Source organism: Hirsutella rhossiliensis (genome assembly GCF_020360975.1).
Source record: "Hirsutella rhossiliensis strain HR02 chromosome Unknown scaffold00006, whole genome shotgun sequence".
In the NCBI taxonomy this organism is placed as follows: Eukaryota; Fungi; Ascomycota; class Sordariomycetes; order Hypocreales; family Ophiocordycipitaceae; genus Hirsutella; species Hirsutella rhossiliensis.
In genome coordinates, this window is record NW_025408672.1 from 3725766 (window position 1) to 3748916 (window position 23151).

Here is a 23151-nt window from a genome sequence, read left to right on the forward strand (position 1 = left end):
GAGGTAGCAATACTTCGCAATATATGAAAATTAGCCGGAAGTCCAAAGGAGCGGCTCTAGAGAGCCGTCAGGGACACCCCTTAGGGTGGGAAAACGAGACATCGCGATATTTACACGCTCCGCTTGCTAGATGCCACCATAGACTGCTGGTTTGTATGATTACCTGTCCGGCTTTCACGTCGTGTTTCCCAGCTCTGCTACCAACTACGTCTTCCATTCATTCCTTGACTCAACGCTCGACTTCTAGGTCGTGAGTATCTTGCGGCACTTACGGCTTACACGCGCTACTAAGAGCACATGCGAGAGCTCGTGGTAGCGAATCTAAACGAGACAATGTCACAACCTCGGCGTCCTCTTTTCGACTCCTACGCAAGTGCGAAAGGCTCTCGGCTCAGCAAAACCCAACCTACACGCCGAAGCCACGACAGCCGCTCCAAAGCCCGAGCGCCAGGACGATAGTAAGAACGGTTTCGTGATATGTCATGGCGGCAGCGAACATTTACTGACGTGAATGGTATAGGGGAATCAGGCAACGCCGCGGACGAGTTGAACAATGCGACTCAGCACAAGCCCCAGATGGCACAAATCGAAGAGGCCATGAAATCTCAATCCGAGGGCCTCCGTCAGACATCCAGTCGCTTACCCAGCACGCATACGGAGGTCCCTACCGTCGCCTTCCAAACAATTGTCTTTGGTATCATGCGGCAACTTTTCAAAGAGATTGAAGAGAATTCGAGAGAGCACGCGTATTTGCGCAAGCGTGCTCATCAACACTATCACCTCGAGATCTCCAGACGATTGCACAATTCCAAGGACAGCTTGGATCCTCAGACACACTCGGAGGAGACCCTCCATACCCTGTGGCCGAGAACATGGAGATTTCTCGTCGGTATATCCTCTATGAGGGCGGCTGTTTTGATCGCGGGGACGGAGAACGCATTTGTAAGTTCTCCCAGAAGCAACCTTGATTGGGAACTAACCCAAGTAGCGACAGCTTTTTAAAGCCGTTGAGAATATAGCGAAGGAAATGAACCTTGTAAAACTGAAGAGATATGCGAGTGAAAGCTTGAGAGAAATGGACGAAGATGCCACAGCGAGAACGAGCATGTAATAATATAAACTCGTCTTCTAACACTGGCTATTGCTACCTTGCGCCGTAGCTACATTGCTGTACGCCGTCGCAGTAGAGAACACTACAAAATAGATCATTGACATTAAAGTTGGAGGTCGCCTCTCTATGACCTCGTTTTGCGGAATTCGCGAGGAATCCTGAACCACTAAGCATTCCGCGCCAGACAATGTCACACTCTCCATTGTCCTCGATCGGCTGGGGTGGACAGTCAGCGAGGCGCATGAGGACGTGCGCATGAGGACGTGTAGTTATTTGAGACGCCGAAATGCATATCCAACCGTCACCTGTCCAAATATCCGTGAAGGCTGCAAGGGCTGCGCCATGGTTTGCATGCGTCTCGAGTGATTGGAGCCGCTGGAGCAATTCTTCCAGCTCTTCCCCCCAACTCTCTATAACTTGTTAATTTCGCATTTCTCGTTCTCTTACACGCTCACAGATATTCTACTTGGAGACGCTTATTTTTACAATCCTTTCCTCGTTCATTAGTCAAGGAGAGCGGCCCCAAACAAGCTTGCAAGCCAAATGTCAACCCTCGCGGTAAGTGACATCAACCCAGGTGATACCGTAGACTGGAAAGGCCTTAACTAACAGCAGAGTCCCTTTCTCTTTCTCTGCTCTAGCGCGAGAACAAATTAGCCCGAATTCGAGACAACCAGAGGAGATCACGCGCCCGACGGAGAGAGTATGTCCAGGACCTCAAACGGCGACTCAGAGAATACGAGACTCAGGGCATCGAGGCCTCGACCGAGGTCCAGATGGCCGCGAGAAGAGTAGCCGAGGAGAACAAGCAGCTCCAGGAGCTCCTCAACAGGCATGGCATTAGCGACGACCAAATAACCCGTTTCTTGCAGTCGGGCACCTTGCCACTTGATTCCAACCAAGGCCAACCCTTTCACGCCGACGACCCTAGTGCCGCTGTCCAGTCGCTACAACGGCTCCTGATGCCGCGACAACTGGCCAGTCTAGATGAAGACTTCTCCCTATATTTGTCGGGACAGTCGATTCGGAACCCTCCACCACCGAGGGTCGACGACAAGTTCGTCCGTCTGGGAGCCGTCGCAGCTCGTAACGTCCTCGTACGGCTATCAACATCACATGGGCGTGGCTACTGCAGTCATGGCATCGGCTGTTCATTCTCCGTATCCACCGACAACCCCATTGAGTCGCGCGAGCACCACGCGACAAGGCTGCGTCTATGGCGGGCAACCGTCCCCGTCGATGCACGACAGTCCCGGCCAAGCCATGGTAACAACACAGCCTACGTCTACTGGCGGCCGTACGGTAATGCACTTGCATTATTCTGTGCCGACTTATCCAAACGCAGTGGTACCGCATTATGATTCCCTAGGAGCACCTGCTGACACGCGTTGACGAGGGCCTGCAGGGCGTATCGCCGATTCCATTGGTTGTTTTAAATATATATTGAAGATTGGCACTGTTGGCCATGCCCTTACCGATTCACTAAAGCCTTTTGATATCCTTCTGTCTGTGGACCAGGGCAGCCCCGTTAGGGAGGACCTGGAAAAGGGATTCCTGGCCTCTGTAGCAGTAACGCATCAGGACTTCCTGAGTAAGGAAAGCTACCCCTTTATGCGTGGGCACAGCCAACTATGCACGGTAGAGCCCCATACTCAGGAGGTCTCCAGAACTCCCTAAGGCCTCCTGTATAAATAGCCCTTCAGACTGCCCCTTTAGAGATAGAACATGCATCTTGAATCTAGCTGTGGTGACCCCCTTATTCCGATGTGTATTGACACAACATTTCACCAACACCGTCATATAAGAGTAGAACAGACTTCCCGATTCCCTGTCGAGCTTCATTGTAGCCCCTGATGTGAGCTCCAGCAAATCATCTCGTGAGTCACAGCAATGCGACTCTAGCCGTCTAGTGGCATGTATCTGCCCGGTTTACTCATGCGCCTTCCTCCTCTGTCGGAACTGTGATCTACTAGTGCTTGGCTGATGCCTGCAAGCCGCCCCTAAGAGAGAATGCCTAGCAATTGGCCTTACTCTTGGCCACCCTTCCATCAGATAATGCTCATCCTTGGCTGGAACACCGTCAGATTCTGCATCTATGCGCCGGTCATCCGACTCATCCCCTCTCTAATGTCATCAGCAAGCCAACTACCAAGCAAGAGTAGGGACAGACTTCCAAAGTGATTAGGTGGTCTTAGGTCAGACTAGCCCACAGGATCCCCGTAGTGAGGGTCAGGGGGTGGACCTGAGGCAGGTTCACCCCCTGATCTCTACTCCCTCAGCTTAGTCCGAAGCAGGGCAATACATATTGAAGTAACGGAAAGTGGCGAGGCTTGCAGGGAGGCTGCCTGCGTGGCAAGGGGCGGGATGCTCACGTCGGGATTAACAGCTTCAAGGAGCGGGTCAAGTTGGTGAACAGGTGGTTGCACGACGTGATGGTCACATTGCGTCTCCAATCTGCAAGGCATGGTCGGTCGCATCTCGGAGAGGATTCGTAGGAAGGGAGGTCGGCCCCAGGGTCGTGCCTGGGAAGCCGGTATGACCAGAGGGCGGTCTGAGGGCGGTCTCGACTCGGCTAGAGTCGGCGTAGCTACCCGCTCCGTGGTGTCGTTGGCTGGGATATTTAACGCCGGGAGAAGGGGGTGTAGGGGGAAAGTTTGCAATGGAGGGGGCGTGGGAGAGGTGCAAGACGATGAGGCCGGATTCTGGCCACTTGATGCACCTCATATTGCCTTGTTGCTCTGGTCTGTAGCATCAGCCAGATATACTGTATCCTGCACGGCTGAATGAAAAGAGACGTGCAAAGAGGCTGGGGAAGGCGAAATTGACAGGGAAGGATGGGTGCGACGGGAACCGCGATGCCCATATCGGCACAACGGGAGTAACAAGTAGTACCTCAATGAGACATGCGATGCATCTGGGACAAGAACTGGGCGTAATGGTTGGAGTTGTTGGTTACCTCCAATCATCCAGCCAGCCCCTGACGACCGTGACGCGCGCACTGCAATACAACCGTGGTTCTCTCAAGTCAGGAAGCTTTACCTCGCCAGCTCTGTTCTCATCCACTCGCCATCGATCACAGGCTTCATTTCCCGCCTCCATTATTTCCAAATTTCACTCTACTATGTGCTCTATTTTTTGAGCAAAATATGACAACATGGCACGACCAGGACGGCGACAACAAACCGACGGAAGAAAGCCAAATCGGACGCGGAGCAAATATTCTCGAATTAGGGCTCCTGGAAGACTACAGGCACCTCTAGATGTGCTGATGGTCTATTCGACGAGGACATGGACGTTCAAGACGGACTTCCGCCTTGCCATGGTCCGAAGTTGCATCCCTCTGCACTCACCAACGCATCGATCACCTGGAAAGATATGCTCGATGACTACTCAGAACCATATTCGGGCCACTCTGAGATCATGGCACATGATTTCAAGGTTGAGATCGAGTCTAAGCACTACGCTTTGAAGGTGGTAAGTAGTGGTGAGGAGCTGTGGCAGCTCGAGAGGTTAATTATGCCTTAGTTTATGCCGTACGATATTTCGTATGACTACCACCAATTTTACACTGCGGGTATCCGCTGCACTGAAGAAGAGTTGGAATGGCATGTTATGCCCTTTTACTCAGAATGCCGCGCATACGGTCGAATCAAGCAGGCGCAAGACAGGCGATTACTGCCGCATCAAGTTGCAGTTCCATGCCACGGCTATATCCGCTTGGAGGAAAAAGACATCCGAAAACTGGAGGATGAGTGGAACCTTGATTTCAGTGTTGAACAGGACAACGCCCTAAAAACACCAAACCGTCCGATCTATGCCATTGTTGAAGATCTTGCAAGTGCAGGTTCCGGGGTCAGTGTCAAAAGCTTGCCGCGCAACCTACGAGATCTGCGATCTTTACACTCGATGGGGATATTTGTCCGTGATATAAAGGAAGATAACTATAGAGATGGGAAGCTTGTTGATTTCGGAACTGCTTGGACTGAACCGCACGTTATATTGAACCGCTACGATAGGTATATGCATTTTGGTATTTATTGCGGTTGGGTCTCTGGAGACAATGGCCACATGGTACATAGGTGTTGTAAAATACTTCGAACACCCGTTAAGTTGCCAAGGCAAGGGGCTCAACGGCTGAATATCCAGCCCGAAGGGTAAATATCGTATACCTGCAATTCACTTTCCTAGGGGGAGACCCTGTTGAAGGCTGTGTAGCGGATTGAGTGTTCATTAAAGGTTAAAGGAATCTTTGAGTAAGTACAGAGAAATGCCACCTTAATATATCACTTCCAAGCCAGTGTCAGGGGCTCCTCAGAGAGCCTTTCAGGGGTTCAGGGGTTCTGATGACCCACTTCAACACTCCCACTCGCTCTGAGGACGGCTCTGACAGACAGGCGAAGGTGCTGTGCAGCAGTGTGCTGTATCCTAGGGCCCTCGCTAAAACCCAAAAAACACCTCTTTATGGGTGAAAAATATTGGGAAAGAGTGCGCCACTTCTTAGGTATCCAACTGACTGCAACTCGTGATAAGGGGCGAGATATAGTACCTTTAGGTAACGTGAAATAGTAATGACCCTTAATTGGGGTGACCTCCTTAATATGCCACTTCCAAGCGGCTGACAGAACCCCCTGGGAGCGCCTTTCGGGGGTCCGGATGACCCACCTCAAACTCGCTTGAAGGGCGGCTCTGTCGGACAGTCAAGGTGCCGTGCAGCGGCAACGATAGTCCCGTCTAGGCCCTCGCTAAAACCCAAAATCACCTTCGTGGGTAAAAAACACAGGGAAATAGCGCGCCTACGGGTTCGTTGCTTGCAACGCGTGGACTGCGGAGGGATGACCAGATTGATCTCGCGGAGTGGCCATCAGAGCTCCGTCAGTGTGGCTGCCTTCTTGCAGAAGGGTCTTCGCCAAGGGAGGGCCAGATTGATCTCGCGGAGTGGCCTCAGAGCTCCGTCAGTGTGGTTGCCTTCTTGCAGAAGGGTCTTCGCCAAGGGAGGGCCAGATTGATCTCGCGGAGTGGCCTCAGAGCTCCGTCAGTGTGGCTGCCTTCTTGCAGAAGGGTCTTCGTCAAGGGAGGGCCAGATTGATCTCGCGGAGTGGCCTCAGAGCTCCGTCAGTGTGTAGAGGCTTGAGTGCCTAAGGAGGGCCGAAGAAGCCTGTGACACTCCCACTCGATTAGAGGCTGAGCAGTGTGGTGCTTCTAATCGGACTTGACGCCTAGAGAGTCCCGGAAACGGAGGAAGGCATCTCGTGGCAGGGCCTTGGTGAGCCCATCAGCAGGCTGCTTGGTGCCTTCGATCTTGATAAGGCTGACGGTCCCTTCTGCAACCTTCTCTCGGACGAAGTGCCACTTAAGAGAGATATGCTTAGTGCGAGAGTGGTGCTGAGGGTTGTTGGCCAGATCTATAGCGCCCTTGTTGTCCTCGTGTATGGCTGTTGGCCCAGCCTGTGGGTGGCTTAGGTCCTTCATTAGGGAACGCAGCCAGATGGCCTCCTGGGCTGACTGGGTCAGAGCCACGTATTCGGCCTCTGTGGATGAGAGCGTGACACAGGGCTGCCTCTTGGAGGTCCAGCTGATGGCTGCGGAGCCGAGGCTGTAGAAGAAGCCTGACGTCGATCGTCGGGTGTGCAGGTCCGCCGCGAAGTCTGCGTCAGTGTAGCCTTGGATCGGCTGCAGTGGTCCCTCTAAGACTAGCACATAGTCAATGGTGCCCTTAAGATATCTCATGATGCGTTTCACAGCTGTCTGGTGCTGGGGCGTTGGGTTGGCAAGGTGTCTGCAGCAGGCGCCAACGGAGAAGCAGATATCGCTCCTAGTGCCGAGCATCGCATACATCAGTGAGCCTACCCTCTGGCATAGGCGGCCTGGTCCTTGGGAGGGGCGTGCCAGTCCTCTGCGGGTGGTTGGAGCGGATCTGCGGCCATAGGGGTGTCCGTTGGGTTGCAGTCTGACATGTTGTAGGTCCCAGGATCTTTTCAATGTAGGCTCGCTGGGACAGTTCGATCCGACGCCTGGCCCTGCCTCTAGTGACTTTAATGCCTAGGTAATGGGAGCAGGGACCTAGGTCAGTCATCTGGAAGCGTTTGCTGAGGGCATCCTTGATCCGTTGGACCTCCGAGGACAGGCTCCAGTGAGAAGTAGGTCGTCGACGTAGATTGCGATGATGCTCTTGCCACGGACGAAGACGCTGACGTCTGCCGCAATGGGCCTGTAGCCTAGTGTCTCAAGAAACTTGGTGATGGTGTGGAACCAGATGCGAGGCGCCTGCTTGAGCCCATAGATGGCCTTCTTGAGCCTGCAGACGCGGCCAGTGCCGTCTTCGAAGCCCTCTGGCTGCTCGAGGTAGACTTCTTCGTCGATGTCCCCGTAGAGGAAAGCGGTCTTGACATCCATTTGCTCGATCTCTAGGTCTTCAGCGGCGGCTATGGCGAAAATTGTTCTGTAGCTTTCTGGCCTGACCACTGAGGCGAAGGTTTCGCTATAGTCGATGCCTTCCTGTTGCTCGTAGCCCTTTGCAACGAATCTGGCCTTATGGCGGACGATTTGGCCGTCGGTCCCTCTTTTCAGCCTATAAACCCACTTCCCTCGTAGGGCCTTCCTGCCTGGCGGGAGGTCAGTGAGCTCCCAGGTCTTGTTGACCTGCAGGGACTGGATTTCGTCCGCCATAGCGGCGTGCCAGTTCTTGGCGCTATCTGACTGCATGGCCTGTTTGAAGGCAAGGGCTCGTGGTCTTCCCATTGCTGTGAGATGGCCATAGCCATTGCGAAGGCGTGATCGAAATTATAGCCATAGCGCAGAGGGGAACTCTTTGTCTGGTGGAAGAGCGCTGTGGAAGTTTCTGGTGTGTAGAGAGACGCGGTGTCGGCTGTTCTATTGTTGCCGTTGCGAAGTGTCCGAGGCGGACATTCGGCTTGCTGGCCTTCCTCCCGGATCAGCTGGTCAAGGCTTTGGCCAGTCTTGGGCCTCTTGGGCTGTCTTTCAGAGACCGTAGGCTTGGCGACGTGTTCGACAAAGATGACGTTGGGAGACACGAAGACCCTGTTGCTGCTATCAAGCAGGATGTAGTTACAGTGCCCTTGGTACCCCAGCATTCTGCACGGGATACCCTTAGGCTGCAGCTTCCTGCGTTTGGCTGCTGGCAGTAGTGCCCAGCCTTTTGATCCGATGACTCGAAGATGGGTAACATCAGGTTTTTCGCCGTGCCAGGCTTCGTACGGTGTGATAGGTAACTTGGCTGTAGGAGACAAATTGCGGACGTAGGTGATGCTCTGGAGTACGTAGGGCCACCATTTGCGCTCGAGGCCGGACCGAATTAGCGTAGGGTTGAGCTTCTCGCTTAGGACCCTATGGAAGACCTCAATGGCCCCGTTTTGCTGGTGCTGTTCCGTGGCGGCGTAGATGACTTCGATCGCCTTGTCGGTGCAGAAGGCATCTAGCAGCGTGGAGCGATTTTCACCTCCTAGGTCCATCCGCACGTAGAGGCATCGCCTGGTAGGCGTCTCATGCTTCTGAAGGAACGCCTGGAAGATCGGGAAGAGGCTGTCTTTGGTGGCCACGCTAAAGGTCCATCCGTACTGAGTGTAGTCGTCTAGGATGGCCACCCAGTATCTGCTGCCGTCGTATCCAGTGTCCGGAAACGGCCCACAGATGTCAATATGCAGACTTTCTAGCGGCCAGGTTCCTTTCGAATAGAGTGCCCATGAGATCCTTCTTGATCTTGCCAATAGCGCAGGCCTCGCACGGGTCTTGTGGCGATTGGGGTCGCAGACCAGTGGACATCCCTTGCAGCCTCTTGATGTTGCGCTCGCTGAGGTGGGCCAGTCTCTCGTGCCAGATGCGTAGGTTGGGATTTTGGACCTGCGAGGTGACGAGGGCAGCTGGGTCGCTATGACGCCTGATTTCATCAGTAGCTTCGTTCCAGAGGGTCAGGTCAGGATCCTGAGTACGCAGGCTAGCCAGTGCGGCGTTGATGTCTCTGTTTGGCTCGTCAATCACGTAGACACCATTAGCCACAGTGGCCGTCAGCACGATCTGGCCGCCTTTAACAATGGCAGCGTGCTCGCCATTGCCAAGGATCCAGCACCCCTGCTTGCCAAGGACTGTGACGGACACCAGGTTGACGCCTGCGTCAGGAGCACAGAGGGCGTCTTGGAAGGTAAGCATGTGGTCTTTCCCACAGACCTTCACTGGCAGGTCATAGTTGCCGGCGCCCATGGGCAGGAATTGGGCTCCCTTGGCCCCTGCGTAGGGAAGACCAGTCTGGCTATTGCGTAGACGAAAAAATTGGGGTAGTGTGGCTGGTCAAGGCGCAGCGCCGATACCGCACAATTTGGTAAGCGCGTCCCCCGCGCCTACCACGCGCCCCCCTTTGAGCCCTCTGCACGCACCTTGCAAAGTGAAGCTATTCGCACCCACGGGCGCCGAGGCAGGCAGAGGCTGCTTACGTTATTTACACATATTCGGGCTTGAGGGTCAAAGATGCGTTATTTGAACGAATTGACGCCTGCCCGCCCGGCTACCCGCCCAGTAGCCTGCCTGTCCTTAAGAGAGTTCGTCTGCATACAAATCTTGCTGTGCCTCTTCCTCGTCTTGGACGGCCGCTTCCACCTTATCCCACTGATCATCCTGCGAAGGCTCCTGCGAGGGCGCCTGTGAAGGCATCGCGACAATGATTGTGCCTTGTGTGTGCTGTGACCTCGTAGGCTCGTCGGGCTGGTCGGGCTGGTCGGGCTCGTCAGCAAGCTCATCGTCAGAGACTGGCGTACGGCGTATAGCTTGTTGATATGCTCGTGGCATGCGTGTGCCTGGCTCGTACGCATCGCCCCGCTGTTGAAGGTATCGCAGCCCCTCTCTCGTCACTGTAGTCGCATTCCTCTTAGCGGTTGACAAGGCTGGCGGCGCCGTTGACGGTGGCGGCGGCGGCGGCGCCTTCGTGGCCTCGCTGCGTTCGATGCCTTCCACGATCTCGTATGCGGAGGGGTCTCGTCTCGTACTGCGTGTGTTCTCGAGGTTAAGGGCGCCCTTGGGTCTGCCTTTGCCACGCACAACAAACGGCTCAAATGGCGCTTTGAAGCCTGTGGAGATGGGTGCTTGTTGTACGTGCCAAAAGACATCGAAGTCATCAAGCCGCAACGAAGCCCTCTCTTTGACTGGCTCTTCAAGCCCCTTGAAGAGAAGGTGGCGGCACGGCAGGCCCATGCTGATGTTGAAGCTACAAGGGCAGCAGCCTGACGGCTTCACTAGCTTCTTTGTGCGTATATTTGATCGAATTGTGTTGTGTTGTTCAGCAACAAGGGTAAGGGCCCGCGATGACACCCTCTCGCGCACCGTGAGATACAGGTCTTTGAGTGTAAAGGAGCTGATTTTGTGCATATCGTGACGTCGAATAGCCTCAATTTCAGAGGCCTGATGAGCCCAGAAGGCAGCGAATTTCTTGACGACGGTTGTGAGATCCCCTGTTGAAGACCAAAGGAACCGCTTCATCGAGGAATGTAGACCCTCAACGACTGAGGTAGTTGTATGACCAAAGTGGCGATGCTGGTTGACGAAGCAAGTGACGAGCTTTTCCTTCCAAGGCTCGAGCCATGTTTGTAGCGTATAGCGGCGAGCGCACAGCAGCGGCTGGGTGAGCTACCTTGTACTGCTGGAGGCGCTGGTTGAAGCTATTCATATCCTCTGAGCTAATTAATTTCCCCCAGTCTTGAAGGAACGACGTGAAGCTTGGGGCACGTTCGATCTGGCCCTGGGCGTTCCTTGTGGCCTTAGGAAAATAGGCCTTGCATTTAGCAAGAACATTCTTATTGACATGCCAGCGGCAGAGCAATTGAGTCGTATCTTCTAGCTCTTTGAAGCTCGCAAGAGCGTTGATGAGGGCCAAATCGCGGTCTGTGATAATAAATCGGGGCATTGGAATTCCCTCTTTAGGAGCCAGCGTAAGTAAGGCTGCTATAGCCCAACGATAATTAGCCTCAGCCTCGCCGGTCAAGAAGACTGAAGCTATCGAGAAGGTTTTCTTTGTGTGGGTTACACCACATATATTCAGAAGAGGCATATTAAAGTGGTTGGTCTTATACGTGCAGTCTAGCTGCCAAACAGCTGGGAACTGACGCAACAGCTCAACGCCGCTTTTAGGGGCCAAAAAGAGAGCAGAGAGGCGGCCTTCTGGATCGCGAGTGTCCCGAACGAAGAAGTCGGAATTATCAAGCATATCGTAGAGGAATTGAAGCGGTGTACGCCCAGCGAGCTCATCACGGCGATGCCGCGCAATGGCGTTATGTATCTGCCTTGTGGTAATGCCAGCAAGCTCGGGGTCTTCGTGAGTACGTGCTCGTAGTTGCTCTATAATAAAAACAGGCCGTTGGCCATTATTGTATAGCTGAATGATCTCAAGGAAGTATTTGGAGATAACCTCCTTTTTGTATTCGGCATGAGCCATTGGCTCGATGAAAGGGTGGTTGTGGAGGCTGCTCGAGCAGGAGACTGACCATGAGGCTTGGAGTCGGTCTAGCTTTAAGACTAGGCGAAAGGGGCATCTAGTCATCTGGGTGCTTGACTTGCGACGTTTGGCGAGAGCCTCATTGCCGCGGTTGACGTATTTTCGTCCTTTTGAGCAGCGAAGGTGAACGTACGAAGGATTGGCTGCGTTAGGCTTCTTTCCTGCTACACAGAGGGCATACCCATATGTTCGTGCCACAGCGTCACAAGCGGCCTGAGCCTCTTGGAAGGAAGGGAATGTGTTGTTCAACAAAGACTCCATTGCAAGTAGAAATCGCGGTATGAATAGCTTCAATTTGAAGAAGTGGTAGGCGATGGAAAATTTAGGTAGGTCATAGAGTCTCGCGCGTCAAGGAGGGGAACGCGCTTACCAAATTGTGCGGTATCGGCGCTGCGTGCCTTAACCAGCCACACTACCCCATTTTTTTGTCTAGCCAGACTGGTCTACTATTTAGTCACCCCCATTTTTAACTACCCCTTATACGTACATGTGCCGGCCATGTACATAGCGCGCGAGGCTCGCTCGGCCCGCTCTTGACCCGGTCCCACCTACCACCTCGCCGCCCTCTCTACGTCCTGATTTTTGCAACCTCGTCGACGATGCCAGGCCAGCCAGCATCCTCTCCGGCCCTGTTCTCTAGTGTGTCGTGAACAGCGGGCGCATCGAGGTGCACAGTCTGCGGGAATAGGACCTGGCTAAAAAGGATAAAAGGACAACGGGACGGGCCTCGGCTCCTGCAAGTCTCTCTCTCCCCGCCCGCCCGTCGCCCGTGACCCAACACTGGCCCATCTCATCGCGCCATTCACTTCGTGCGAGCCCGTGCTCTTCCTCACAGCCAGCAATCGCCCGAGCCCTGCGCCTGCGCTTGCCTCGCACACGTTCCTCTTCACAGCCCTCGTCACGGCCTCTGCCGCCACGCGCAAACGGCGACTGCCCTGCTTGCTCACCGCCTTGGCGTGTACCTAGGTGTATTCGTATATAAATAACGTGTAAGCCCCCCGCTGCCGTGCCCCGGCCAAGACCCTGGCCTGTCGCGATATACCTTGCTCGGTCCGCGCTATTTTTACTTTTCTTTTTGACACGTCCCTGGAGATAGACTTGGCAGTTGCAATGGCAGACCGCGGCGGGAGAGGCGGACGCGGCCGGGGCGGAGACCGGGGCGGCTACTCTGACCGGGGCGGCCGCGGAGGCTATCGGGGCCGAGGCGACGGTGACCGCGGAGGCTATCGCGGCCGAGGCGACGGTGACCGCGGAGGCTATCGCGGAGGCGGCTTCCGCGGCGGTCGCGGGGGCCGGCCGCGCGACACGACGACTGAACTGGCCTACAAGTATGTATCCTGCCCCCGTCTTCCATGCTCGACACCCGGCCCGCTGACAAGGCCCGCAGCGTCAATGGATCCTTCCCGCCGCCCGACCCTGCCGTCACGGCCCTCGAGGACCGCCTCATCAAGACGCAGGCGTCGTCGGCCGCCGGCCTCGCTGCGCAGATGGCAAAGGCCAACATCCAGGCGGCCCCCCTCCAGGCCCGGTCCACCGACGTGTTTCCGCTGCGGCCGGCCTTTGGCACAAACGGCCAGCCCGTGACACTGTGGTCCAACTACTTCAACGTCAACTTCAAGCCCATGGTGCTGTACAAGTACACGTTTGAGTTTGTCCAGGTCGGCTCCGAGACGTCGTCGGGCGAGCCGTCCCAGTCGGCCAAGGCCGCGAGCCGCGAGGTCAAGGGCCGCAAGCTCTACTTTGCCGTGCGCGAGCTGCTCGCCACCCTCAAGGCCGCCGACAAGACGCTGGTGCTTGCCACCGAGTACAAGAGCCAGCTCGTCTCGCTCCAGAAGCTCAAGCTGGCCGAGAACCCGCTGCGGTTCCGGCTCGCCGTCGAGACCAGCGGCGACAATTGGGACGTCATCGAGGCCACCATCCACGGCCCGACCGAGGCGCCCCTCGACGCCCTGCTCAAGTACGTCGGCTCCATGAGCGAGGGCCCCGTCGACGGCCTCTTCCCCAAGTACCCGGACGTCGTCGACGCCCTTAACGTCGTCCTCGGCCACGGCCCGCGCTCCAAGCTGCATGACATCTCGGCCGTCGGCAGCGCCCGCTTCTTCCCCTTTGGCAGGGACGAGGCCGCCACCGACCTGTTCCAGGACTGGCACCAGCTCATCGCCGCCCGCGGCTTCTTCCAGTCGGCCCGCCTCGGCACCGGCCGCCTGCTGCTCAACGCAAACGTCAGCCACGGCGTCTTCCGCGCCGCCGGCCGCCTCGCCGACCTCTTTGACCGCTTCCAGATCCGCCCGACGCAGGCCTTTGACAACCAGGCCATGCGAAAGATCAAGGCCTTTGCCAAGTTCATGCCCAAGACGCGCGTCTGGGCCGAAATCACGCTGTCGACGGGCGAGGCGGTGCGCCGCACAAAGTCCATCCACGCCATCGTGAGCCAGTCGGAGCTGTCCCGCCAGAAGCCCGCCGACGGCAAGCCGCTCAAGTTTGCGCCCAACTACGAGTATCCGGGGCCCAAGCAGGTGCAGTTCTTCCTCAACGACGGCAAAGGCGGCGGCCAGTACATTTCCGTCTTTGACTACTTTAAGATGAGTGAGTTTTGGATGCCATTTCTTCTTCTTGGACTAGGACTGACCCGTGGCTGCAGAGTACAAGAAAACGCTCAAGGACTACCCGCTGGTCAACCTCGGCCGCTCCGACAAGCCGACGCTGTTCCCTGCCGAGGTCATCGAGATCCAGCCGGGCCAGTCGGTCAAGGCGCGCCTCACCATGAACGAGACAACGGCCATGCTGGACGTGGCATGCCGCTCGCCCTACTCCAACGCGACGTCCATCAGCGCCGACGGCCGCAAGACGCTCGGGCTCGATGACAACGGCCTCAGGCCCTTTGGCATCTCGGTCGACAAGAGCCTCCTCACGGTCCGCGGCCGGGTGCTCAACGTGCCCATGATCAGCTACCTCAACAATCAGCAGAAGCGGTCCGACGTGTCGCCCTTCAACGGCAGCTGGAACATGCGCAACGTGCGCGTGGTCAAAGCCGGGGCCATGATTGAGCGCTGGACCTTTCTCAACGTCATGAAGCGCAGCGACAGCCCCATCATCGAGGTGTCGGCCATGAAGGACTTTGCCAAGTTCCTGGGCAGCAACATGGGCATCCGCATCAAGGACTCGCCCCAAGTGCCGGGCGACGGCAAGATGTTTACGAGCTGGGAGCGGGCCATGGGCGACGGGCTCGAAAACTTCTTCACGTGGGCCAAGAACAGCCGGATCCAGTACGTCTTCTTTGTCCTCACGGAAAAGGACAGCCAGGGCCTGTACTCGAAGATCAAGAGCCTCGGCGACTGCACCTTTGGCATCCACACGAGCGTCGTCACGTCCAAGCACCTGCTCAAGCCCAACAACTTCATTTTCTACGCCAACGTCGGCCTCAAGGTCAACCTCAAGGCCGGCGGCGTCAACCACCGGCTACGCGAGGACGTGGGCTTGCTCAAGGAGGGCAAGACCATGGTGGCCGGCTACGACGTGACGCACCCGACGAACATGACGACGGCCCGCGACGCGTGCGAGGCGCCCAGCCTGGTCGGGCTCGTGGCCAGCATCGACAAGGACCTGGCCCAGTGGCCGGCCTGCTCGTGGGAGCAGCCGTCCAAGCAGGAGATGCTGAGCGCGCACCTCGTCGACGCCTTCAAGTCGCGCCTCGAGCTGTGGCAGAAGCACAACCAGGGCGCCCTGCCCGACAACATCGTCATCTTCCGCGACGGCGTGTCCGAGGGCCAGTTCTCGCAGGTGCTCGAGCTGGAGCTGCCGTCGATCCGCCAGGCCTGCCGCGCCAAGTATCCGGCCAAGGCGTCGCCGCCGCGCCTGACCATTGTCGTCTCGGTCAAGCGCCACCAGACGCGCTTCTTCCCGACCAGCAGCGACGTCATGTCCGACTCGGGCAACATCCGCAACGGCACCGTCGTCGACCGCGGCGTCACCCAGGCCCGCTACTGGGACTTCTTCCTGACGGCCCACCACGCCCTCAAGGGCACCGCCCGCCCGGCCCACTACACCGTCATCCTCGACGAGATCTTTCGCCAAAAGTACAAGGCCACGGCCGCCAACGAGCTCGAGCGCCTCACCCACGAGCTGTGCTACCTGTACGGCCGCGCCACAAAGGCCGTCAGCATCTGCCCGCCCGCCTACTACGCCGACATTGTGTGCGAGCGCGCCCGCGCCCACCGGCCCGAGATCTTCGAGGCGAGCGACACCGACAGCGTCTCCACCACCGGCAAGACCGCGCCCGCCGCGAGCCGCCAGGTCCACGAGACGCTGCAGGACACCATGTACTACATCTAGCCCGGGGGCCGTTTGGATTTCGAGTGTCTGCTGCTGCTGCTGCTGGATATGTAGGGGGCTAGCAGACGTGGTCGATTTGGATACCGGAGTGCTTAGTTGTCGGATGGACTGCTCGGCGGAGCACGAGCAATGTTGCTGCTACGAAACATAGAAGAAACTTAACAGAAACTTAGCAGAATACATAGACATACACCGCCAAGTTCAATAAGCCTTACTGGCTAGCTGCATGGTAGTATGGCTACGGACATGTCATCGCCAACAGGGGTGCACAAGCTGCCTGGCAAGCAGCGTATGCTGCGACACCAGCGGGTCCCGCAGTGAGTGTCGTCGAACAAGCCACCTGGCATACGGCGTACGCAGCAGGACCAGCAGCAACTGTGCCACAGAAAACAGCCAGAAGGGCAGCGCCGTCTCCCAATTTCATTGCAAAATAATGCTTTGGAATGCACCTTTGCGTCGCGCTTCCAACTTGAAAGGGTTACTTGAGGCGTTTGCACGACCTAAATGCGGCATCTGCGTGTGGCCCAAACTTGGGACGCTTAAATTGAAAGTAGTAGCCGTAGGCGGAGCGCGGACAGTGATGTAATTACCGTCTGTCTGAGTTAATGCCCTCAGGATAATACCAGATGCTCCGTCGACCGTTCAGTGCCGGGGTCTGTCACCACAGACAGTTGCATCTCTCTGTCTACCCGTTTCCTCTGGTGCTCTCTTATCATACTGTCAAGAGGTACTGCTGGCATAACTAAAATCGCCAGACAAAGTCCACACTGACCTCCAAACTGGTGTCTCACCCAACCAGTCATAGAACATACTAGGAGCCCAGATGATGCTAGGAACACCAGTCCGCTTACTGCTCCAAGCCACGGCATCCCTTGGTTTGACGTCGGCTGCTTCGGCTGAGGCTGGTTAGAGCGCCGGTCAATACGACGGAAACACTGTGTCTTCCTCCATATCGCCATAACCATAATAACGGTAGTCAAATGAGACACCATTGGAGCAGCCCACCAGTATTCGACGCCAGATAGCCTGATATGCCAGACGGTCGCCCCAATAAAGGGAAGGTGAAAGACTAATGCTAGCCCAAAAATGATGATTCTCGCCTTAATGGATGGGTCAGGCTCGACGGCGCGAGAAAAATAGGCGTAAATCAGGGGATCGACAACTTGAATAAGCTGTAAACAGTGAGTATATCGGGGAGATAACTAGACGGGCTGGAATAGGAGTACCTCGATGATGTCGACGCATAACATGGTGACTCCTTTCCAGGCCGTGAAGAAGGGGTAGGCAAGGACGCCTGGTAAGAGTGCATTTCTCGCACTGCCGAACAAAGAGGCAAATATTAGTCCGGTTCCCAAGAAGAGAGAGGCCGTAGAAATTAACGCCCAAGTTCGCCTACGCGAAGCTTCTCGTGGCTTGACTCTGATCATCCAGTACAGGTAGAGCGCCAGAAAGACCGTCGTCACGGCAAACACGACACCAGCCTCGGTAACCTCCTTGATGGTAACCTCGTCATGCATGTCGGCATCCGGCAACCTTGAATGGTAGAGAGAGTGGAATTGGGGCTTAGAGTGATGAGAAGGCATATGAGCATCGAATTCGCCCAGAACGAGAGACGTGCTTTATATAGACGTTTAAGTCATAACAGCGAATGTTGGTACATAGCAAGTAACGCTCAGGTAAAGAGGGCCACAGCACATTGTCCAGTCGCTTTACAAACGGGACGACGTACCTAGAGTAAGATGGTGATTGGGTGTTTTGTGCATAGTAAGGTTACACCATCATTGCCTTGGGGTTGGGCTACAGTTGATATGATGATTTACATATATGAGGCGTATGAGCTTCCTCCACATTAAAACGGCCCTGGCCAGAGTAGGGTGGGTGGAATGGCACGTCTTCAACTGGTCAATGCGGTTGGCTCACAGTTACGAGGCCATCCAGTATCTCGGCATTACCAGCAGTGCATACGACCTGGTTCATGCACTCTAGCTTGCATGCGTCTAAGCACTCCTTGACTAGGGGTTGGAACGCCATGGACCGGCACAGAGGGCAACTTGCCCAGGGGCCGTGACGACACCATGAGCTCTCTGGTGGAGATGGACCAAACAAGGATGGCCAAAGACACGGCAAAAGGTGTCGTTGCTACATTCCACATTGGGATTTGTTGGGCAACAGCGCGGCTGCAGGAAGCGTGGCTCTCAGCTGTGACAATTCCGCAAGATGGGTTTCGTACTGGCGCGCAGAGCCAAGAACTTGGCTCTCTCCTGGTCGGCCTTAACGGGGCCGTTGGTCGTGAGCATCAAGAAAAGGCAGGATTATCACGCGGGAAGGGAAGGAACAGAGAATAGATATCTGCGATGGGAAAAGATAATTAGTTACTGGGCAATTCCTTCGGCTTTTTCGTCTCTTCAAGAATCATCTCCATCGCCCTTTCTAGAAGTGCTCTACCCTTATCGCTGTCCAACTCACCAACAGAACACGGTTCTTGACCATCAAGAAAAACAGCGCTCGCACCGCAACTCGCCAATTTGACAAATCTTCTGGACTCTTCCTGCCATGCTTCGCGCATACTTATTTCCATTTCGGCGCTGATGCTCCTGAAAACCGGAATGCCCACTCCCACACCCAACCTGGACGGCCCCCAAAAATATCTATCCTCATTGAGCTTTCGACAATACCAGTAACGGAGTAGAGATGATTTATCTTTGAGGTCGTGGAAATTATGGTGGAGTCTTCTGTGAGGGTCCTGCATACACCTCTTGCAATTTTCGGTGATGATCTGAAAGGGTTGAACTCCAAGTCGGCACGGCTGGTCATGGCTGCACTTCTTTTGATCAACATCGTCGAGGTGACCGCACCTAATCGAGCCTGGAGTGACAATATGTGATGCCATTGTTTTATTGCAGGTAGCTTGACAGCGCTTGTTCGAGTAGCAGAAGTCTTGTGAATGGTGATGACTACCGGTTTGTCTATGCATGCGCCATTCGATGCCTTATATGTCAAAAATTCAGCTCCGCAGCTGCCAACACCCCCGCTGCGCCTAGAATATGAGGAATAGCTGAAACTTCACCCAGAAGCTGTCGTATGATTTGATGTCTTTATGGTCATGTCCTTGGTCGTGTCACCTGCGGCGTGCATGCAGGGTGCAAGGCTCAAGCTCAGTACAAGATCAATCAGGCAAGACGTATCCGTACGGCTCCCGCAGAGAACTACTGCATCCACACCGAATGGCTATAATAACTCAGACCCAACCTTCGTTTCAACCAGACAAGGCCGCTAGGCGCGTAGGCGGAACATAGCATGCTAAACAGACCTTTATCACAGCGGTTTTGCTTGATGTGGGGGTGGTGCACTTGCTGTCGGCTCTTAGCATCAGCCACATCTAGGTAAACGAGGCATCTTGGGCCAGCTCAGTGCACTCACTCACTCTCATCAAAGCCCAATTCTCCAGAAGCTAGTACTCCTATTCCAGCATCACCGAAATAATTCCGACTTTGCCCCTGAGTTAGGGCCCGTCCAGCAGGATGTGTCCAGAACGTCTAATGTCATTAATCACCTCGCTTCAAGAAATGTACTATTTTCTCAGCGCGTCCGGCCGGCGGCAAATCACGTTTATTACTACTGAACAGAGGTTCATGAGTACGATGGAAGGAAGATGAAGGGCAGGCACACATAAAGCAGTGGGGTAACGGTAGGAGTTGCTTGGGGTCTATGCATATGGCCATTTGCCAAACCCTCCTGTCATGCCGTTGGCTGGGCCCCCTGCGGCGTAGAGGCAGGGTGCAAGGCTGGTGCGGGACTAATCCGACAGGCGTACCGTGGCCCCCTTTCCGCTCCCTGTGCCCGATTTTTAGTCTCCCTGTGCACCTTACCGTATTAGGTAGAAGCATCGCGAATCGGCCAAGACATGCATTTGTGTGTGCAACACACCAATTAGAAGGTAGTCACGGATTGTAGAGTCTTGCGTTGAACATTATGAACTTGAAGCTATTCGCACATTTCCTCCATATCTTCTAGCCGCATTACAAGCTCATACGGCTGCCGCATTGCGTGGCCTCTTTTCCGCCGTGGCGAGCGTTCCCTTTCCTCTAACTGTAGCGTTACTTATCTGCGAAGCCGGGAGCGGCATGAATCCTCCTTCCACTGATGTAAGGGTGCTAGAAAGAGGGGTCGAGGACCCAAGGGTAAAGAGACGAGGGCGCTCGCGATGCCCCCGTTGAGAACCTCCTTGACGCGGCGGCCGCGGCGGCTCGTGATATTCGAAGGCGGAGGGTAGCCGCCGCATGTTGGGTGGCAGACTCTGAGCGCCGGAAAGTCTGCGGCTGCTGGTATGAGGTCGGTTGTGTAGGCGTTTGACGGATCACGATGTCGGCTTGTGGTGTTGACACCGACCACGAAGCTATAGCCGGCCCAATGCCAAGATAGTTGCCAATAGCCTCTGCCGCGAAAGCACTGTCTGCAAGACTGGCTGCCGCTGTTGCTGTTGCCCGCGAGGCTGTGACTGTTGCGAAGCTGGTGGGGTAGCTGCTGCTGCCGCTGCTGACGAGGCCACAGGTGCAGTTACAGCGGCTGTTGCAACGGCTGCAGTCGTGGCCACAGGTGCAAAGGCTATGGCTCTGGCTGGTCTGCGGCGCCGGGCAATGACTCGAGGATCGCGAATTCGTCTGTATGATGACCGGTTTCGGGGAGGACGAGGTCGAAATGACGATGGCCGACTCCGACGAGACCGCTATCGACGCAGGGGCGGGAATGGACGTTCAGTTTGGCCCATCAACCTCCTTCCTCGCGGCGGGCAAGGTGTTGGCAACACGGCTGACGCTGAACAAGAGGCAGTCCATCGCTTTTCTGATAATATGCCGCCAGCTCGATTTGATGCAGCAGACCGACGGGGCGATGCCTGCCAGCTGCGCCAGTTCGTCGGTGGCGAGGGCGGTACCGGCAAGTCGCGAATCATCGAGGCACTCGTCGAGCTGTTCAGTAAAAGAGCCTTCGAATCGTCTGCTGATCACGGCGACGTCGGGGACTGCGGCGGCGCGGATCAACGGCATCACGATCCACCCGCCTGCGGGTTCACTAAAGACCAAGGGGCGGGGCGCGAACATGGTCAAAGACCTTGACGGGTGCGGCTGCCGAAACAGGCGGAGCGGTTCATCCACGGCCAGTCTCGAATGGATTGGCAGGAGAAGGATGTGCTCGTCATCGACGAGGTGAGCATGCTCGGGGCGCGGACGCTGCACGCCGTGAACGAGCGGCTTCGCCGGCTTCGCGGATCGCGGCAAGATTTCGGGGGGATCCCCATCGTCCTCTTCTGCGGAGATTTTCAGCAGTTCCGGCCGGTCCAAGAGAGGTCGATCGTCCTGCCTAGCGCGGCCATCTCGTGGGACGTAGACAACTCGTTCAAGGCCGAGCAGCGTCACCAGCACGACAAAGCGCACGCACTGTGGAAGAGGTTCACGACGGTCGTCATGCTGGACGAGCAGATGCGCGCCGCCGGCGACCCGGAGCTGCAGAGGCTGCTGAAGCGGATCCGTCTAGGCGTGCAGGATCGGACGGATCTAAACCTCCTCAACTCAAGGTGCTACCGGGAGGGAAGGCGGATCCCTTGGGAGACGGGCATCACCGTGGTGACGCCGCTCAATAGGAATCGGTGGAACCTGAACATGGAGGCGAGCCTGGCGTTCCGGGTCCAGCAGCGGTCGACGATGCGCATTTTCATCTCCGAGCACAAGTGGAAGGAGGAGCTGCCGACGGAGGAAGAGGCGATCATGATACTCAACCAGGGCGACGATAGCGCGATCCCGGTGCCGGCCGTCTTCATGTTCGTGGCCGGGATGCCCATCGTCGTGAACCACAACACCACCAGGGGCTGAAGCTAGTGAACGGCGCGAGCTACTCGGCGGTGGAGGTCATTGTCGACAAGGCGTACCCGGGGCATCGGATCTCGGCCGATATGACGATCCACTTCGGGCCGCCGGCGGGGATCATTCTCGAATCGGAGACGACGAGATATCTCCACTTCGTCGGGATGCCGCCGGGCACGATCTTGTTGACACCCATGACCGTTAAGATACAGTGCCAGCGAAAAAGGCCGTGGCAACGCAACGACGTCAGCCGAAAGGGTTTGCCGTGCGCAGCAGCGTTCGCGTGCACGGACTACAAGGTGCAGGGCAAAACGCTGGAGCGCGTGGCCCTCGAGCTGCGAGGGACACGGACGACGAAGATGGATGGAACGGTGGTGCCCTCGCAGTGCGACCCGTACGGCCTGTACGTGCAGCTATCGCGCTGCCGAACTCTAGACGGCATCATGCTCGTGTCCAAGGTGCGGGACAGAGACTTGGTGGGCAACCGGGTCCCCGAGGAGATGACTGCCGCACAGGCCAGGCTCGAGGTACTGAGCGAGAGGACCGTTGAGGAGGCGTTGCGCTGGCTGGACGGTGATGCTGAAGAGTCAAGGCGGCCGGGCTAGGTGACGCGATGAAGAGTTCGGCAGGCGGGAAGAGTCGGCAGGCGGCAGACAGGGTGGGAGGCGCCTAGTGGTGGGATAAGGCACGCGAAAAGGCAACAGAAGCCGGGGGAAGGGCAGCGACCAACGAGGAGGGAGGCAAGGAGGGACCAATCACAAGGGACCAATCAAGGGGCGGAGAACTTTTGGGGGGAGAGGGCGGGGTCTGCGGGGCACGTTAGAAGGCCTTTCGTTCCTCAAGGCATAAAGAACAGTCTCTGTCAATATTGTTGTACTACGAAAGGAAAATTATCCTAATTCACTGGCGGCACTCTCAGGAGTAATACCTTCCCGAACGAGCAGTATTGATCCTATCCCTGGTTCGGTGGCAGCAGCCCCTGACGCTAGGCCGGTGCGGGCCAAGTGTAGACCCCCCCCCACCAGTACTTGGCCGCTTTCTACGAAAATTTTCTCCACTTTCAACCTCCACCAAACGCAATGGCAAGGCCACCTAACCCGATCGATCAATATCGTGACTATGTCAGTTTCCTCTACCTTAACGGTGTTTCGCGAAGCAGAATTAAGTATAAACTTCGGAAGCGTTACCACGTCGCCGTCGATCTGAGTACAATCTCCCGCCGAATCGCCAGGTGGGGTCTCCCGCGCCAGCAATCCCGTACCAGAGAAACTCCGGAATTGATAGAGGCCACCCGTGATCTGATCTTTCGCGTTGGCCTTAACGAAAAGCAAACCCTAAGTGTTCTACAGAGACGG

General features: G+C 56.1%; 5 protein-coding genes across 5 annotated transcripts; 4 read left to right on the forward strand and 1 right to left on the reverse strand.

Moving 5' to 3' along the window:
* Nucleotides 1-333: 333 nt before the first annotated feature.
* Nucleotides 334-2472, forward strand: HRG_06707 (uncharacterized protein; the record flags this gene model as incomplete). Its single annotated transcript, XM_044865178.1, has 4 exons — nt 334-373; nt 429-467; nt 521-942; nt 1753-2472. 4 exons carry the CDS (start codon nt 334-336, stop codon nt 2470-2472), a joined length of 1221 nt encoding a protein of 406 aa, XP_044720118.1.
* Nucleotides 2473-4399: 1927 nt separating this feature from the next.
* On the forward strand, nt 4400-5249 carry HRG_06708 (kinetochore sim4 complex subunit FTA2 domain-containing protein; the record flags this gene model as incomplete). The annotated part of the gene is made up of 3 exons (XM_044865179.1): nt 4400-4585; nt 4637-5127; nt 5222-5249. The coding sequence occupies 3 exons, from the start codon at nt 4400-4402 to the stop codon at nt 5247-5249; spliced, it is 705 nt and encodes a 234-aa protein (XP_044720119.1).
* Nucleotides 5250-6310: 1061 nt separating this feature from the next.
* Nucleotides 6311-9325, reverse strand: HRG_06709 (reverse transcriptase (RNA-dependent DNA polymerase) domain-containing protein; the record flags this gene model as incomplete). Its single annotated transcript, XM_044865180.1, has 7 exons — nt 6311-6852; nt 6959-7171; nt 7234-7621; nt 7688-7709; nt 7755-7851; nt 7899-8792; nt 8881-9325. The coding sequence occupies 7 exons, from the start codon at nt 9323-9325 to the stop codon at nt 6311-6313; spliced, it is 2601 nt and encodes an 866-aa protein (XP_044720120.1).
* Nucleotides 9326-12716: 3391 nt separating this feature from the next.
* On the forward strand, nt 12717-15938 carry HRG_06710 (piwi domain-containing protein; the record flags this gene model as incomplete). Its single annotated transcript, XM_044865181.1, has 5 exons — nt 12717-12816; nt 12862-12934; nt 12994-14002; nt 14060-14192; nt 14248-15938. 5 exons carry the CDS (start codon nt 12717-12719, stop codon nt 15936-15938), a joined length of 3006 nt encoding a protein of 1001 aa, XP_044720121.1.
* Nucleotides 15939-20606: 4668 nt separating this feature from the next.
* HRG_06711 (PIF1-like helicase domain-containing protein) lies at nt 20607-22401 on the forward strand (the record flags this gene model as incomplete). The annotated part of the gene is made up of 4 exons (XM_044865182.1): nt 20607-20855; nt 21074-21775; nt 21841-21954; nt 22009-22401. 4 exons carry the CDS (start codon nt 20607-20609, stop codon nt 22399-22401), a joined length of 1458 nt encoding a protein of 485 aa, XP_044720122.1.
* Nucleotides 22402-23151: the final 750 nt, after the last annotated feature.